General features: G+C 35.8%; 1 protein-coding gene across 1 annotated transcript in view; it reads right to left on the bottom strand.

The window, feature by feature from the left end:
- LOC145780310 (secretin receptor-like) overlaps positions 1 to 16703 on the bottom strand; it is a 46349-nt gene that overhangs the window by 7311 nt on the left and 22335 nt on the right. The window contains exons 2-6 of the mRNA XM_082592013.1: positions 8598 to 8691; positions 7954 to 8058; positions 5402 to 5541; positions 3713 to 3810; positions 452 to 623 (exon numbers count right to left, since the gene is read on the bottom strand). Of these exons, the coding sequence (XP_082448139.1) occupies positions 452 to 623; positions 3713 to 3810; positions 5402 to 5541; positions 7954 to 8058; positions 8598 to 8691 (609 nt within the window). The remainder of the gene's footprint in view (positions 1 to 451; positions 624 to 3712; positions 3811 to 5401; positions 5542 to 7953; positions 8059 to 8597; positions 8692 to 16703) is intronic.

Here is a 16703-nt window from a genome sequence, read left to right as displayed (position 1 = left end):
AGCTGAATGGAAAGCAGTCCTGAAATGCGTTTTGCAAGCGTACACACCGAGAGTCGAACCAGCGCCGCTTTGACCTTGAGTCGAGCTTCTAACCACTGAACCCCCTGCACTGAGCTAAGATAAAGGTGGTTCCCTACTTGATTCAAATGTCGTGTATGAGAAGTTAAGGTTCTAATTGTATTAAGCCTTTGGCACTACGCAGAGTATGGTGGCCAGTTCCTTCTTAGCCGCCTTTCCTGCAGCAATTATGCTCACCCAATTTATTACACCTTAGGAAAAGGTGAGCGGTATTTTTAACAACCATCTGAAGCTGGGAGTGAAACCAGGTTTGCCTAAATGGAAATGCAACGTCTTATCCGCCGCGCCGTCCCACCGCCACTGAGCTAATTAAGCGTAAAACATCTGATAACCCTGAGCTAAAAAGTTACAATTTTAATGACTAACAACGCACCGTTATTCCATCACAATATGTTATCATTTCGCCTTCTGTAGGATTATCAGCACATTGTTTGGGACTGTATTGTTCCTGGATAACCGCGTCTTTCACCAACACGGCAATATACCGGATCATAAGCGACAGCATTAGATTTATGTGAATATAGTTTCGGGTGCAACGAAGCTTTCTGAAAAAAGAAAAGGTGTGGTTTAGTGTTAGAAAGCATTTCTTATTGATTTCATCTTTATCGAAAACTAAAAGTAAAGCATCTTCAACTTCACACTCCGAATCAAATACATAGCCTGGAAAACAATGTGATGGTACTTGGCCTATGACTCCCATGAAAGCACTTGCTAGTGGTCAGATTTACTTTATTCTTACATGTGACCATGCTCACAGAAGGAATCGTTGTTTTTTTACAACCAACTTAGCCGGGTTTCGAACCGGGAACACATAACAAGAAGCGAAGCAGCAATCACTTGACTAAACTTCGCTTGGCAGTTCAGAGAGTCCGTCGCCTGCCATTCGAGTGGTGTAAAAAAGGACGTTGGTTCGACACCGCTCTAGAGCACGTGTCTATGGCTCGGCAAGAAACTTTTAATGGGATGCCATAGCAGTGGGGGCAGCTTACTGAATGACTGCATGACCCTTTGCTAATTCCAGTTGTCTGCTGAGTTGAACCAGCAATCAAGTGTCCTGTATGTTATTGCAATGTGCACAAAATAGAACACGATTATTACTATTTCTTATTACTATCGGAATATTTTTACAAGTACAACTAAAACTTAACTGTACATTTTTGAACTGCCAAAATGTGGAATTGTGTACAAAACAAGGCATTTGTTTATACAGCAAACATTTTACCATAATAACATGGTAGAGAAAAATGTGTTTGGAAAATGGAGCCTACGTCATGTCATCATGGTTACGTAACAGTCAAGAGATTGATGATAAGACGTGAAAGACAGCTTGATGTGAATAGTAAACTTATTTTACAGCTGTGATTAATATTAATCCACTGAACTTACCAATCGAATATTATATGTCTTTGAAAATCAAAATTTCACATAACTTTAAACATTTATACAGTTTGCTTTGAAAAAATCATTTTGAAAATTTAAATACTAGCTAGCCTACTGCTAGAGATGCAACTCTCAACTTTCAAACAAATTGAAAGCTTTTGGTGAACAACAAATTTGCCCTACTGAACAACGAATCTGGACCACAAGAAGGCGACACTGCGAACATGATTGAAAACCAATGGCATGAAATACAGAAGAACTTGAATGATGCAAGCAAAAAAATTTTAAAACCAAAGAAAAATGCCTCTAAGCAATCATGGATGCATCAAGAAATTCTAGACTTGATGATAGAAAGAAAAAGAAACAAAGACAATATCATCCAGTATTTTAAGATACACAAAGAAATAAATCATAAGTGTCAAACAGCAAAACAAAAGTGGTGAGATGAACAGTGTGAAACTATACAACAATTAGAAGCTACAGTACACACAAGTCACGGGATATGCATCAAAAAGTTAAAGAAATGACTGGTAATAGAAAGTCAAAACTAAGACAAAACGATTGCATCAAAAATAAAGACGGAAAATGATTTTTGACCGAGATCTGGCAACACGAAGATGGGAAGAGTATATTAGCGACCTGTATGGAGATGAGAGAGGAAATATTCCTGCCATTAATAATGAAGAAGGTGAACCAATACTGGAATCTGAAATTGATGAAGCCATAAATGAATTGAAAAACCATAAAGCTTCTGGTAAAGATCATATAACAACGGAAATGATAAGAGCTCTGGATTGTGAAGGACTGAAACATATTTATAACTTATGTAATAACATCTACATGAATGGCCACATATCACTAGAAATGAATGAATCCATTCTTGTCAAACTGCGAAGAAGCCAAAAGCCACACAGTGCACAGAATTTAGAACCCTTAGTCTGATGAGTCATATACTAAAAATTTTGCTGAGAGTTATTCTCAAAAGAAATAGAAAAATCATCGAAAATGAAATTAATGAAACTCAAAGTGGCTTTATGCCTGAAAAGGGAACACGGGAAGGGAGTTTCAATATGAGAACTGATGTGAACGCTACAACTAAATCAATAGAGACGTTTATATCTGCTTTACAGACTATAAAAAGGCCTTTGACCGAGTTAAACACGACAAATTGATGCAATGTTTGGCTGATATAGGTTTAAATGGAAAAGATCTGCGACTGATAGCTAATCTATATTGGACGCAAAAGGCGTATATTCAGATGGAAGATGGTTTATTTGGTGCAATGGACATAAATCGTGGAGTTCGCCAGGGATTTATACTATCTCCACGTCTATTCAACCTGTGTACTGAAATGATTTTCAGACAGATTGATGGAATAGAAGATATCAGCATAGGAGGTATGGATATATCCAACCTACATTATGCAGACGATACTGTTTTATTGGCGGAATCAGCAGAAGCTCTCCAAACAATAATAGAAAAAATGAACAATACTGGAAAGGAATCTAACATGAAAATCAACAGAAACAAGACGAAAACGATGATTATTACAAGAAAAGAAAATGTACAAAGTTTAAATATTACTATTGACGGAATGTTGGTCGAGCAAGTCAAAAGCTTTACCGTACCTATCTGGGACACACAATAACTGAAAATGGTAGATGCGATACGGAAATATTGAAACGAATAGAAATAGCAAGAAACAACTTCGTAAAAATGAAAAAGACATTAACAACACGCAAAATTAACATCAACATTCGAAAACGAATTATGAAATGCTATATATGGACTACGTTACTTTCCAATGCAGAAACATGGACACTATCATCACAAATGGTTAAACGACTTGAGGCATTTGAAATGTGGATTTACAGAAGAATGCTTAAAATTGCATGGAAGGATAAAATCACAAACAAGGATGTACTATTTAGAATACAAACCAACATGGAAATTCTACAAACAAATAAATCAAGAAAATTGAAATATTTGGCCACATGATTTGTAATAATTCTATTCAAAGACAACTACTAGAAGAAAAAATGAACTGCAAACGAAATAGGGGCAGACCACCAAGAATTTGGACTAATGATATTGGACTGGTCAGGGCTTAATTACAAAACGGCAGTAGAAAAATCTTACAACAGAGAAACTTGGCGCTTTATTGCCTCCAGCTCTCGACAAGAGGAAGAAACTTAATGATGATGAAAGCAGCTATGTGTTCTAGGTAGTTGTCCAATTTATGATCTCAACTTACTTGAACGACACCAGCAGGAAGAGAGCAACCACAAGACAAACGAGCGACACCGCGTATCCAATGGTGTATATGGTCTTCAAAGTGTTGAGAAGGTTTTCCTATAATTGAAAATAAAAATAAAAATCCTAAGCAAAGTCCGGTGCACAAAATGTGTTAATTTTTTGTAATCTTTTTAAAACTGTTAATATTCAATAACATAAAACGTTCTACTAAGCTGTTGCTGTTGGCAATAGATTGAGTTTCGCTTATAGCAGCATGATTGTTGCTTACTTCACAATATAGATATTAACGACATGTTTAAGCCTGATGCTTGGAGTTCGCTGTTTGCTGTGACTAGGAAACTGCGTTCCAAAAGCTGGTAGAAACCGCTACTATAAGGTAAAGGTGAGTCCCATGTTTGATTCAACATCGAGGGATGAGAAGATAAGGTTCTCATTGTACTAAGCCATCAGCACTAAGGAGAGTAGGGTGGCGAGTTCCTTTCTCTACCGCAGCAAATTCGCAGCATCAGGCTAAAACGGGTCGTTTGTATCTACATTTGTGAAGTAAGCTGTTTGCATTAAGACGTTTCGTCAATAAGACAGGACTGACTTTTTAAGGGGCTAGATCAGGCAAAAACTGCCTTTCTAGCATGGCAGAAAACAGAACCATGTTGACGTGAAAACAAAACTTGCAAAACTAAATTCAATTTCGCATCAAAAATTATTGCGCGCAAATTTTGAAGCTAGAATAACAAGAATTTAAATGTTGTCAGTCAACCAAGAAACTAAAATGAGAGTAGAGAGGGAAGAAGCCAGTGAGAATCATCAGCGATCAGATTCTACATGCACCACAACACAGTTTACACTCAGCTTGAAACAAATTAAAATAGGCTACGCTAGTCAAGAACTTACAACAGTTTTTTGTAGATGTTTTTGCCACCATTTCGATTCATTACATGAGGCTTTTGACTAATAAACTAACTTTTAAAAAACGTCATTTTTCTGTGATCACTTTCAGCTTTGAGAATTTTAGCATTGCTCCATGTTATAGATTATTATCTGAAGTTATGGCATGTTTACAAAGAGCAGGTTTTTCAGGGCGTTGATATTTCAAAGCCTTTTTGTCTTCGTCAATGCAAGATTTAAGATTTCGTTTCATATGGCCAACATAAATTTAATTGCGAACATCACAAGAACTCTGTAAATTAAATTTGAGATTTTGCTTTCTTTTAAGAGATCTTTTAAAGGTGGTAAACGTTTACTTATGGTTAATAAAGGTTTCAAAGCGACTTTTATCAACCACTTTCATTTAAGTGAGATGATTAGGGTTGCATGTTTGAAAAGAAGATATATAAAAATACTTGCGATATATTGAGTAATGAAGTTTACTAAAAGATTAGAACAAAATCTTAGATGAACATACTCGATCTACTTTTTTTTATCTTATTTTACGTGAAGAGCAACACAGTAAAGAGCTTCTAAAAGGGCGTTAAGTCTTGTTTTAGCCAATTGGAGTTGGCAGTGGAAAAAAAATATTTTCATAACAAATAAAACTGCATTTTTACTTTCAAAGTAAAATACAGGTATAATGTTTATGGGATACGTTTCCCAGCAGGTTGATAAAGCAATCACGTCCTTAAAAAATACTTTTTCCAAAAACTTCATCATTTTACAACTCGTTTAATCTTCCAGTTCTATAGATGTATACTTCTTCATTAGATTGATTGGCCGAATCACTTAGGGTGAATGGGTTGCACTGATCCCTGTGCCCCCAAACACTTTCATTGTCTCCTGGAACTGTAAACCATGTTCCGTCAGTAGTGCAATGTCGATACCCGTTTAAGGAACCTGGCAAAATAAACAATCCGGTAAGCCCAAACTCTAGGTTTCCGTGAAATGTTGTAAGAAGAAAAGTTAAAGTTTACAGTTTGAAAATGCTCATAGTTTTGTTGTCCTTGTTAAGTCGTAGGCTACTGTTTGTTGGCATCAAGTCCAGCAAAAACAGAGTTTACTGATTTTGTTGCATCCTTTACGTCGATAAAAATTATTCATAAAACACCAACAAACTCAAAAATAAGAAATAGATAAAAGATATTAATCACGTTGTCACCAGCCCTTAAAAGAAATCAGTTCTCTTGTAGAGAAGTGTAATACATTTTTGTTGAGGTGCTCAGACGCTCAAGTGGTTTTTATTTTGTTGTAGGGGAGACCGGGGCAAGTTGTGCAACGGGGCAAGTTGTGCAAGTCCCCGTTTGAAAGGAAATAAAGAGCGTAATGAATCTTTAACGCCATTATTATATTTTACCTATAATGCCTTTGAAGCACGTGAATTGCAGTTATCAGTTTTTTGGGCAGGTTAGGCTTGATCAACGATATAAGGTGTTTAGGTCTTAGGATCGAAATTCGGATGCAAACGAAATTTTGATTTTTTGGATGCACAATAGAACTAGTCAAGCTTTAGCAGCAGGGGTCAGTAGGCATGTGATGTAATTGTATTTTCGCAAGTAAAATTTTTTTGTACATATGTTGGTTTTCTTGAAATTTTTGTTCTTTAAAAAAAGTGTGAATGGGGCAAGTTGTGCAATTGATAACGGGGCAAGTTGTGCAACTGTAATATGGTCGTAATATGTTGCTCAACTTGCCCCTGGCACTAATGTTGCTCAACTTACCCCATGGTGCTACACAGCTTGCCCACCATGGTGTTGCACAACTTGCCCCGAAAAATAATCCGGGGCAAGTTGCGCAATCGTTACTTAAACTTGAATACAGTGCAAAATAATAAATAAAACCAACCAGTTTTTGTCTTAAAACTTGGCTTATTAGCATGTTTTTGAAATGCAATACTTGAGTCTTCGAAAAAGTTAGTAAAATAAAAAAAAAATTTGATTTAAAAAAAAACCTGCTCAACTTGCCCCGGTCTCCCCTAGATAGAGTAGAGGCGTGATGCTTGCCTTTTATCACCGGCTTAAGCTACTCGACTGTCAGAGATGCAAATTTTGCAATTCTTGATTTTTTGTTCAAATTGACGTTGCACATAAGCTGCGTTGATCTCAGTTACCGAGTTTGATGATGAAGATAAAACCTGATTTTAGTAATTTATTTAAGGATGTCAGTTGATTGATAAAGTTACATATCAAAAACTTTGTCACACATGTCCACGCAAAAGACCGTCCTGGCATCATTTGAATTTTTAACGAAGACTGATAACTAAAACTTTAAAGGCGTGGCATTCCTTCTATGTGCAGTAGGCATTGAGCAGAAGAGCCAGTTTCACAGTTTTACACCTGCCGCTAGCAGGCAGGTCAGTAAAATAACGTAAATACAAGAGCAACACAATTACAAGTCCCAGAAAGGGTAATTGAGCCGCCGAAACATTTTTTTTAAAGAAAACTTATAGTTAACGCATTTTTCAAAGAGATAAAGTAAAAGTCCATCTAGCTCTAAGCTCTAGGAGTCTCAGTTCTAAGAGAATTGTTTTAAATTTTTTTTTCCCTGCAAGGGTGGTTCAAGTTCATTCGAGTGTAAGACAAAATCAACGTTGTGTGATAATTTACAAGAAAATACTGAAATACAGAAGTCATGTTCGTTGTTAGAACAAAATAGAATTCTTAGAAGCGTCGTCTCGCAACCTTTCACTTTGTGTAAGATTTATTTTATAATCAAATTTATGATCCTTTCCTCTTGCTGGATTCTTTGTGTTTGCAATTCAGAATTACATTTTGTAATAGACATAAAAAATAAAAAGAAGAAAACTGTATAACTGTTGTGATTTTTTTGTTTCATAAAGTTGATTGTCCTTCCCAAATACTTCTGGTAGCTTATGATGTTTTGTGAATCAAATCCATTAAATGATTTTTTTTTTGCGTTAGGCTACGTTACAAATTTCAACGTGAATTTTGCACTCACTTAGCTTTGCTTCACTGAAACATCAATTAGGTGTAGGCTAAGACAAGTACCAAATGTTTTGAACTAAGTTATCATAAATGAACAATAATACAATCAAAAGCATCCGTGTTTCGTTTTTTTAGTAAAAAATAGTTCGACTAAAAACACGACTTGAAACTCAAAGTTTTTTGAAATTGAAAATTGCTTGAAATTTTTTACGTTACTATACTGAATTATGTCTTGCATAATAAACACAAACGATGAAAGTAAATAGAACAAAAATGACGGAATTGTTCTAAATGAACAACTTTTCAGTGCAGGCGGGTTCAAAAGAAACGATCCATACTAAACAACTAAAACAAACAAAAAAACTACCGTTCTTCAATTCGACGAAATCTGGGCAAGGCTGCATCACCAGTGAACTCGCATTGGCATGAGGCCAGCACATGAAGCCGTCGAATTCTCCTGGACAGAATGTTCCTGAAGACAATTTTATACTTTTAGTGGTAAAATTTAGTTTCGAAATGTATTTACTTGTACAGCTTAGTTTGGCTTCTAATAATTTTGACACAACACATTGTGTCCCAGTCCGAACATAACCGCTCACACATCATTGGCCAGTCTTCAAAATATTGTGTTCTATTTTTCTTGCCTTCAATCGCATTTTTTCTGTTGGTTCTCACAGCTTCGAATTCATGTTTATTATTGGAAGTTTTTACTTAATTTAACGTGGAAAGCAACCGCTCATACATCATTGGCCAATTTTGAAAATATTGTGTGTGTTTTCATATTTTTTCTTGCCTTCAATCGCACTGCAGTATATAACCATCTGAAATTTTATTTTGTATGTTATTCGCTCTGAGGATGCGCATTGTCATGATGCGCGAAACGTCAGTGAAGCAATAAACCATCCTGTTTATTGTTGTTTTACTTTCAATCTCATCAGATGAACGTTGCAACTAGTGCTAGAAACGATAATTGTCCTGATAAACACCCAAACTTTTCGGTATTCAGCTTACCATTCGTTGGTAAAGTTTCTTCTAACATTTTCTTACATTGATTATAGTAACGATAAAGGTTGCCTGGAAATTCTTGCCATTCTTTTGCTGTCACCTGAAATAAATAAATAAGTTGTATTAGAACAGAAGTGCACAGATATTTATTGTTCAACTTAAGTTTATGTGTATTTCACTTATATTTACGTTTGCGTCAGTGGTCAACTGTGCAGGGCGGATCCAGCGAGTTGCCATAAGGGTACGATTCCAACAAAACTCAACTGTATGTTGGTCTATGTTGTATGCTGGTCTATGTTGGTCTATGTTGTATGTTGGTCTACATTAGGGGCAGTGGCATACCGGACGCAGTGGTGTAGCCAAGGGGGGGTTTTGGGGGTTACAACCCCCCCCCCCCTTTGGCACTCGTGTGACGTCACGATATTGAAAATGATGCTTTCAGTCTAAAAAAAATTGCCTAATTTTAAACAAAATTGCATTAAAAGAGCAGGTTTTACCAATACCAAACATCTCAACCAGGAATTAGCAACAAGAAAACATAGAAACTTAGCTTTATTTCCGAAAAATGCCGAAGAAAACATGATCTTATCCTTTTGCCATGCCACCAGACACCACCATTTTACAGGAATATTTGTAACCACATTTTTGTTGAAAATGCTCTCAGAATGCACCAAATTCAAAGTAATTTTTTTAAATTTTCTGGAGGAGGCCCCCCGCCGCTGGGTCGTCATAACCCCCCCCCCCCTTCAAAATTCCTGGCTACGCTACTGCCGGGACGACTCACTTTACTGATTTTTCTTGTGATATTGCTAATTTTTTCTTGTGATATTGCTGTCTCCTAATGATATAAAAGCTTTTGTTGCTTTGGGGAAGCAATAGCAAATGAGAAAAAGTAAGTTGAAAAACGCTGAATCAGACTGTTATTGAAAATTTAATAGTCTGACTAAAATCTTCGAAATCAAATTTTCTTTGTTTTTCGACATGCGAGGATGTCAAAACCTATTCTGTCATCTGGGAAAAACAGTAAAGAAAGCGTAAAAATATCATTATTAGAAAAATTTATTTAAACATTCGCCCAAAGTTAACAAAATCTAGAAATTTCTGAAAAATGGGACAAATCAGGCCGTATCTTTAGGTAGCCATGCGTCAACTCATTTTCTTCAAACGGCTTGCTATATTTTTCTTGAAATTTTGTATGCTAGAACATCGGCAAAACTTTACTGTAGCAGTGTGAGGCAACCTATCAATGCCATTGTAGCGTGGATGCCGTTGCATCATCATGACCTACATTTAAATATTATTAAATAAACATGATATCACGTATTTCTATGCATCTATTTTGGCTGTACACACTTTGTACACACTCAAACAGGTTACATGCACTGCACCTGAGTGTGCGACATAAGGCAGTAGACCTCAGGCTGCAGTTGCACCAAATTTGTCATAACACTATAACCCTCCAGTTGTCCACCTTTTTTATAGTGTGCAATCCCCTGGTCCTGTCATCCCTAGTCTACATTAATCAGACTTGAAAATATACCCTTGAAAATATACCTTGAGCAAAGTTGCTTTTCTGTGTTTTGTGGGAAGGACAATTACCAATTGACGATACGTTCAGTGGAAATTTTGTTTTGTTTTGGGGAAAGGGGCATTCGATATAACCTGACTTTTTTTACAAGAGTAGCCTAATGCTACTTTATAGTCTGACCAAGGTTTAAGGTAGCCTAGAGCCCTAGACTGTCGGTTGGTAAAATATCAACTCTCACCCTCTTTGCGTATGTCACTGTATTTACAGATTAAATTACTTAAACATGTGAACAGTGATGTACGCGCATACAAAAAATATTGACGCCGTCAGCGTAAACGCAAACGTTCGAAAAACCATACGCCGTATGTGCCAACGTAACTTGTAAAAAGGTTGGCGGCGTCAGCGTCAGCACATACACTAGCGCAAACTAATTTTGTTTGCTAGGTGCCAAACATTCACACGAGTAGTTGGAGATGTTGACTTATCCCCCCATCGGTATTGACGGAAGTGGGTAGTGTCGCCTTACGGGTATTGACGGAAGTGGTATTGACAAGTGCCGTCGCCTTACGGGTATTGACATCTTGTGGGTATTGACAAACTATATAGGTATATTCGGTGTGTTACGTCACTCTATGAAAGTATATTTTATTAAATACGATAAACGATGATAGTTTTTAAAATACGTTTTCTGCAACAAGGACATGTACTAATTTTTTGTTCACAAGTTCGACAACAACATAAATGCCCGCACGGTAAAAGTATAATATTGGTTCGTTTAGTGTTTGATCAATTGTTGTTACTGTAGCATCAATTATATTTTGCACAAGTAGGTTACTACATGAGAGTAGAATATATATTTGGTAACAAGGTTCTTTAAATATAAATTTCATTTTGTCAAAAGTAATGAAGTCGTTTGGCTTTACACAGCTGGTGTAATGAATGTTGGTTGTTCGATACGAACGTTAAATTAATGCAAAAGGATGTTGATTCACTAAGCAGAGGCTTGCCTATAGTAAACAGTAGCCTATATGTGTCAGGATATGAGTAGCTTGGTTTGCATCCTGTAGCAGAATTGTTTAAACTAGCCTAGTAAGCAGAATGCAGGCATAATGAATTCATAGCCAGTTAACATTTTCCAGTTTTTCCTTGTGTTGTTCATTGCCAGAGTGTGTCAGAGGTTAAATGTAATAAGTTGTACCGAAACATGTCAGTAAAGTTTAAGATTGAGTCGGTTATGGACTAATTAAAACTGAAACATACCCCCAAGTTGATTTTAATTAGATGTTGAATCTGATTGTAACGTTTTACAAAGCTTAATTACTTTTTTTTAAACGCTTTAGCAAGGAAACAACCTATGTTTGCGGTTGTTTAATGTTACAGAATACCTTTGTGTCATCGCTTCTGTTTCATGATACTGCGCATTGAATTTTTTAATCGCGTAATCGTTTTAATCTTGTAGGCGTTCATAATTGTCTACAATACAAGTCCTAAGCACACCTAAAGCATATGCTTGAAGATCATAAAGGTTTATTAACGTTATTTATATTTCTTGCTCAACCAACATAAAATATCAACCGCACAAATATTAGCTAATGTAGTGTTGCTGATTTAAACTGCAGATCTTTTGGTTCTAGGCATATAGAGCATCACGATTTAAATACCATATGCCAACGAATGTTTGTTTTTCTTCTCGTACAATACGTAGTGAGAACTGATCGCGTGTAAGTTAGCAAACTGTCTGTATGTATATGTTTTGTATATGTTCTGTATGTGTCTGTATGTTTTGTTAATTTTTTATCGGTTTGGTTGCAGCCATGTTTTTCGTGAAGCTGTTTGCTTGCAGGAATAGTGTTTTCACTATTGATTCTGATGGATAGGTCTACTGGTTCGATTCCAGGTCTTTCCGAATACTGTGTTTCATTCTTATGGGCAGTAGATCTTTCGAGTTCCATAACTTGTCATTGATTGGTGGGATCTTTTGGTAATTTTATTGGTATATGAGGTTTCACTGTTGTTTGGAATGTTTAGGTTGATTGAATATTTTGTTGTACTTTGATGAATCTTTTAATCAGTGGAATGGTTTTAGTTCATTGTACGGCAAATGATCAAAGGGTTGGTTATAATTATTATAATCTATGACTTGTCCAACAACCTTAATAAATACTGCATTTAATCATCTTGAATAATAATAAATACTGCATTTTTTCATCTTTTCGGTTAATCTTCGTTTTGGTTTATGTTAGTTTCGGTAAACCTTTATTTCTTTAGGTCTACGTTTCGCTAAAACAGTGGTTTCAGCTAAACCTTTATAGTAACGTTTGATACATGTAACTAACCTGGAGTAATAGCTTGGTCAAAACAACGTAACTTTAGGCTTATCATGCAGGAATAAATTTTACATTTTTATTTTAGATGATGCTAATACCAGCTAAACAATCAACATTTCTTTTAAACAACGAGAACACCCAAATGAACAGCTATAGAACAAATTGTTGCAACATATACTTCTACAATCTGAGGACTGGAAAAAAAAACCAACAAACCTAGCGCAATCTACATCACAAATTGTTACCTTAAGACAAGCATAAAAAAATACAAATTCCAGCAGAATATGACACCTGCTGATAAAAACACACAAACAAATATCCAAACACAGATTTTAACGTTACAAATTTTGCAACACGTAATGACACCTGCTGATAAAAACATACAAACAAATCTCCAAACACAGATTTTAACGTTACAAATTATGCAACAGAAACTTGTGATATTTTGTTATAGTTTTTTAAGCTTGTAAAAATAAAATTGCAATTTGTTGAAAATATTTTTTAAGTTTGTAAAAGAAAACTTAAGTTTGTCACTTAACATAATTTTTCATGTGTATGTTTTCATGTGTTAAACTTTCAGATTATAATTTGTTAAAACTATTTTTTTTATGTTCAGTTTGTAAGTTATGGAACTTATAAGTTTGTAGTTTGTTAAAACTATTTTTTAAGTTGTAAATTATGGAACTTAAACGTTTGTTAAAACTAATTTTCAGTAGTAAATTATGGAACATAAAGTTTGCACCTCGTTAGTTAATGTTTTTTTTTTAATTTATCAATCATACAAACTGAAAGTTTGTAACTTGTTAAAAATATTTTTGGTTGTTGGTTTGTGCAATTAAAAGTTTGTGATTTGTTAAAACTATTTTTCAGTTTAATAAAAGTTGAGTTTGTGATTAATTTTCGTGTTTATGTTATTAGAATAAAACTTTTAATTTACGATTTGTCAAAACTACTTTTTAGTTTGTAAAACAAAACTTAACTATTTTTTTATTTAAAATAATTTTTCATGTTTATGTTATTAGAATAAAACTTTTAGTTTACGATTTGTAAAAACTACTTTCTAGTTTGTGAAACAAAACTTAACTAGGCCTATTTTTTTTATTTAAAATAATTTTTCGTGTGTATCTTATTAGAATAAAACTTTATGATTTATTAAAATTATTTTTTTTTTTAGTTTTGTAAGTTGCAGAACTAACATTGAAAAGCATCAGACTAACTCCAAAATCTGTTAGAACTCCATCTTTGACTGCATAACAATGCAAAGAGCTACGGAGTTTAACTAAAAAAATAAAAGACTATAACCTACAGGGCCGTTTTCAGAGGATAATTTGCACCTATTGCCAATGAAAACGACCGTCTCCAAAACTTTCAATTGCATCACTCTGGAAATACAAAATCTATAAACAGAGAAAAGAATGACGCAGTGATTGTCTTGAGAAAATATATGACGCTGAGTCAAACGAAAAATACTTCAACAATCAACATGATGATGAAAAATACTCTAACACTTTTACTAAGGCCACTCCAAAAACTTGGCGTTGAAGAGTTTCCTTCCAAATGCGAACCTTTCTAAAAAAGCTTTTGAATCAATTAAACCATCTGAGATTCAAAAGTACACCTTGGATAATCTCCTCAACAGGGCCTATGAGAGGGAGGTACGGAGGGTACGGCGTACCCTTGAGGGCCCAGGCCTGAGTTTGTTGGGGGCCCGAAATTGTGGTTTTATAGTTTACACGTAAAAATGTTTGGTTAAAACCATCCTAACCGACTGATTTCAAGCATAAAAGTTGTTATTCTTTAGTCCTGGGGGGCCCGTAATCTAGCAAAAGGGCCCAGAAAGGTAATCGAGTGCTTTGCGAGCAAATTAGGGGCCTAAAGTGGTAATTTAATGCTTTACGTGTAAAAATGTTGTTAAAAGCACCCTAAATTAAATCATAAAAGTTAATTATTCTCCTGTCCTGGGGGGGAGGGGCATAGTGTAGCAAAAGCAGGTTTGAGAAAAACCCAGGCAAAAAGCCCGGGTGCTTTTTTTGTGTTTTTTAAAAACTATTTGACAAAGATAGTTTCACGCTTATTTCACTTCAAAATGAATTTCGGAGTTAGAGCAGGAGCCGGAGAATACTTTTGGAGTAGGACCGGAGCCGGAGGAAAAAAAGTGACTTCTCTCGTTCACCTCTGCTAGTGCTGGGCATGTGGTGAATGCAAAAGTTACTGAAGAAAGGTTAGGATTGGTCAGATGATTAACTTGATTATGTTTTAACAAGATGATATGTTTGAGCCTTGGTAGAGAGCTTGGCTTGTACCATACCAGATACATATAACACTCAGTAACGTTAATGAAGTTAACATTAAACACACAAAAAAAACATGAAAAAACTACTAAATCCAACGTTTTCAACATCACATAGTGTCCTCTTCAGAAATAAATATAAGCTACATCTAAGAGAAATAAAAAAATTAGTTTAAAATTTTACATTAAAGATGTACTATAAGCGACACCTCTCAACAGCACCATCAACAACTGACACACGAATTCAATGCAGGATACACAAATTGGCGAGGGTCAGATCACATGATATGCACAACACAAAATAATAGTTTTATTGCAGCCTGATACTATTATTGCGCACAGATGTCCAATTCTGCAGTAAAATGTTGTGTGGTGTGAAATACGCCTAAGCAAACATCACACTTTTTGCCCAAGACAAAGGGGGCCCGGAGTGAAAGGGGGCCCGGAATGACTCTTCGTACCCTTAGTGAAAATTTCTCTCAAAGGCCCTGCTCCTCAACGCTTCTGGCTGACAACATCGATATCGTTTCACCAGCATTTAATGTTGGACAAGTCTTATTCTTTTGAACGAAAAAAATAAAATAAAAAGAACATTTTGTAGGAAAGAGAGAGGATAGCTTCGTTTCTTCTACAAACTAACAAAATAGCATATGCTACTAATTTCGCTGATTTGAAATAGTCATTGCAAATGATGATCAGCAATACAAAACCGATGGTGCGCCTAAGCCATAAAATGTCGAGTTTGTGTACCGTAAAAGTATTGTCACATTTTTTATTTTTAAACCGCTGAAAAACGCTGCACCAAAACACAAAGCAATTTCACATTGAAAAGCAGGCACTCTTCGACGAGTGGGTAATGTTAAAGTGCCTACCTTGATGACATGTTGTCACCTTTGGGCAATTTGAGAAGTTCAAGATGGCGTCCAAGATGGCCGCCATTACCTATAAATAACCATAACTCCCTATCCATTCACCTTAGGAAGCTGATTTTTGTCTCTATACCTAGGTCGTAGGAGTCCAGTTATCCAATAGAACTAAGTATTATCTTAATATTGTATTACATACATAATGGTAATTTCTAAGATGGCGTCCAAGATGGTCACCATTACATATAAATGACCATAACTCCCTACCCAGTACCCATTCACCTTAGGAAGGTGATTTTGTGTCTATACCTAGGTTGTGGGGGTCAAGCTATCCATTAGAACTAAGTATTATGTTAATATCGTATTACATGATGGTAATTTCCAAGATGGCCGTCGTAACTCTACATTATCTTAAATAGCCTACTATTCAATGTTAGAGGAAAATATGAAAAGGAAAACGACAACAGGTGTTATATTATAACAATTGTTCTTTAATTGTAATTGTGAATTCTCACACAAACTACCAAAAGTACATTATACAATTCATAACTAAGGATGGCTGCCACTTTACCAAGTAATCTACACCAGGGGTGTGCAACGTACGGCCCGCGGGCCAAATGTGGCCCGCAAAGAAAAATTGTGCGGCCCGCAAAGATGTGCCAGTTTTGAATTGTGTGCGGCCCGCGAAACGTGTTCATAATTTAGTTTAGTCTGGTAGTCTACGTGCAAAAAATTCATTGTAGAGTAGATTATTGTACATTTCGCACCTTCTGTTAACCATTTTAGAAATTTCCCCCCGGCCACCGCTCATCCGATTGTATTTAATTATTTGGAACGTTAGTAGATCATAGGCACAGAATTGCACAGAGAATAGCTCAAACTATGAAACCGTATTCTGACGGTAAGTTTGTGAAGCAGTGTCTTATCGATGTCGCAGAAGAAATGTGCCCTAAAATGAAGAGTGAGTTCGAGAAAATAAGTCTGTCACGGTGGACGATAGCGAGGCGTATCGATGATCTTGCCTGTGATATTAGTGACACTCTCAGGGATAAGGTGAAGAACTTTGTTTCTTGGAGTTTTGCGATCGATGAAAGTACGGAC

The sequence above is a fragment of the Aplidium turbinatum genome, chromosome 11, assembly GCF_918807975.1.
Source record: "Aplidium turbinatum chromosome 11, kaAplTurb1.1, whole genome shotgun sequence".
Lineage (NCBI taxonomy): Eukaryota > Metazoa > Chordata > Ascidiacea > Aplousobranchia > Polyclinidae > Aplidium > Aplidium turbinatum.
The sequence above is the reverse complement of the archived record's forward strand: the minus strand, read 5'-3'. Positions and strand labels throughout refer to the sequence as shown.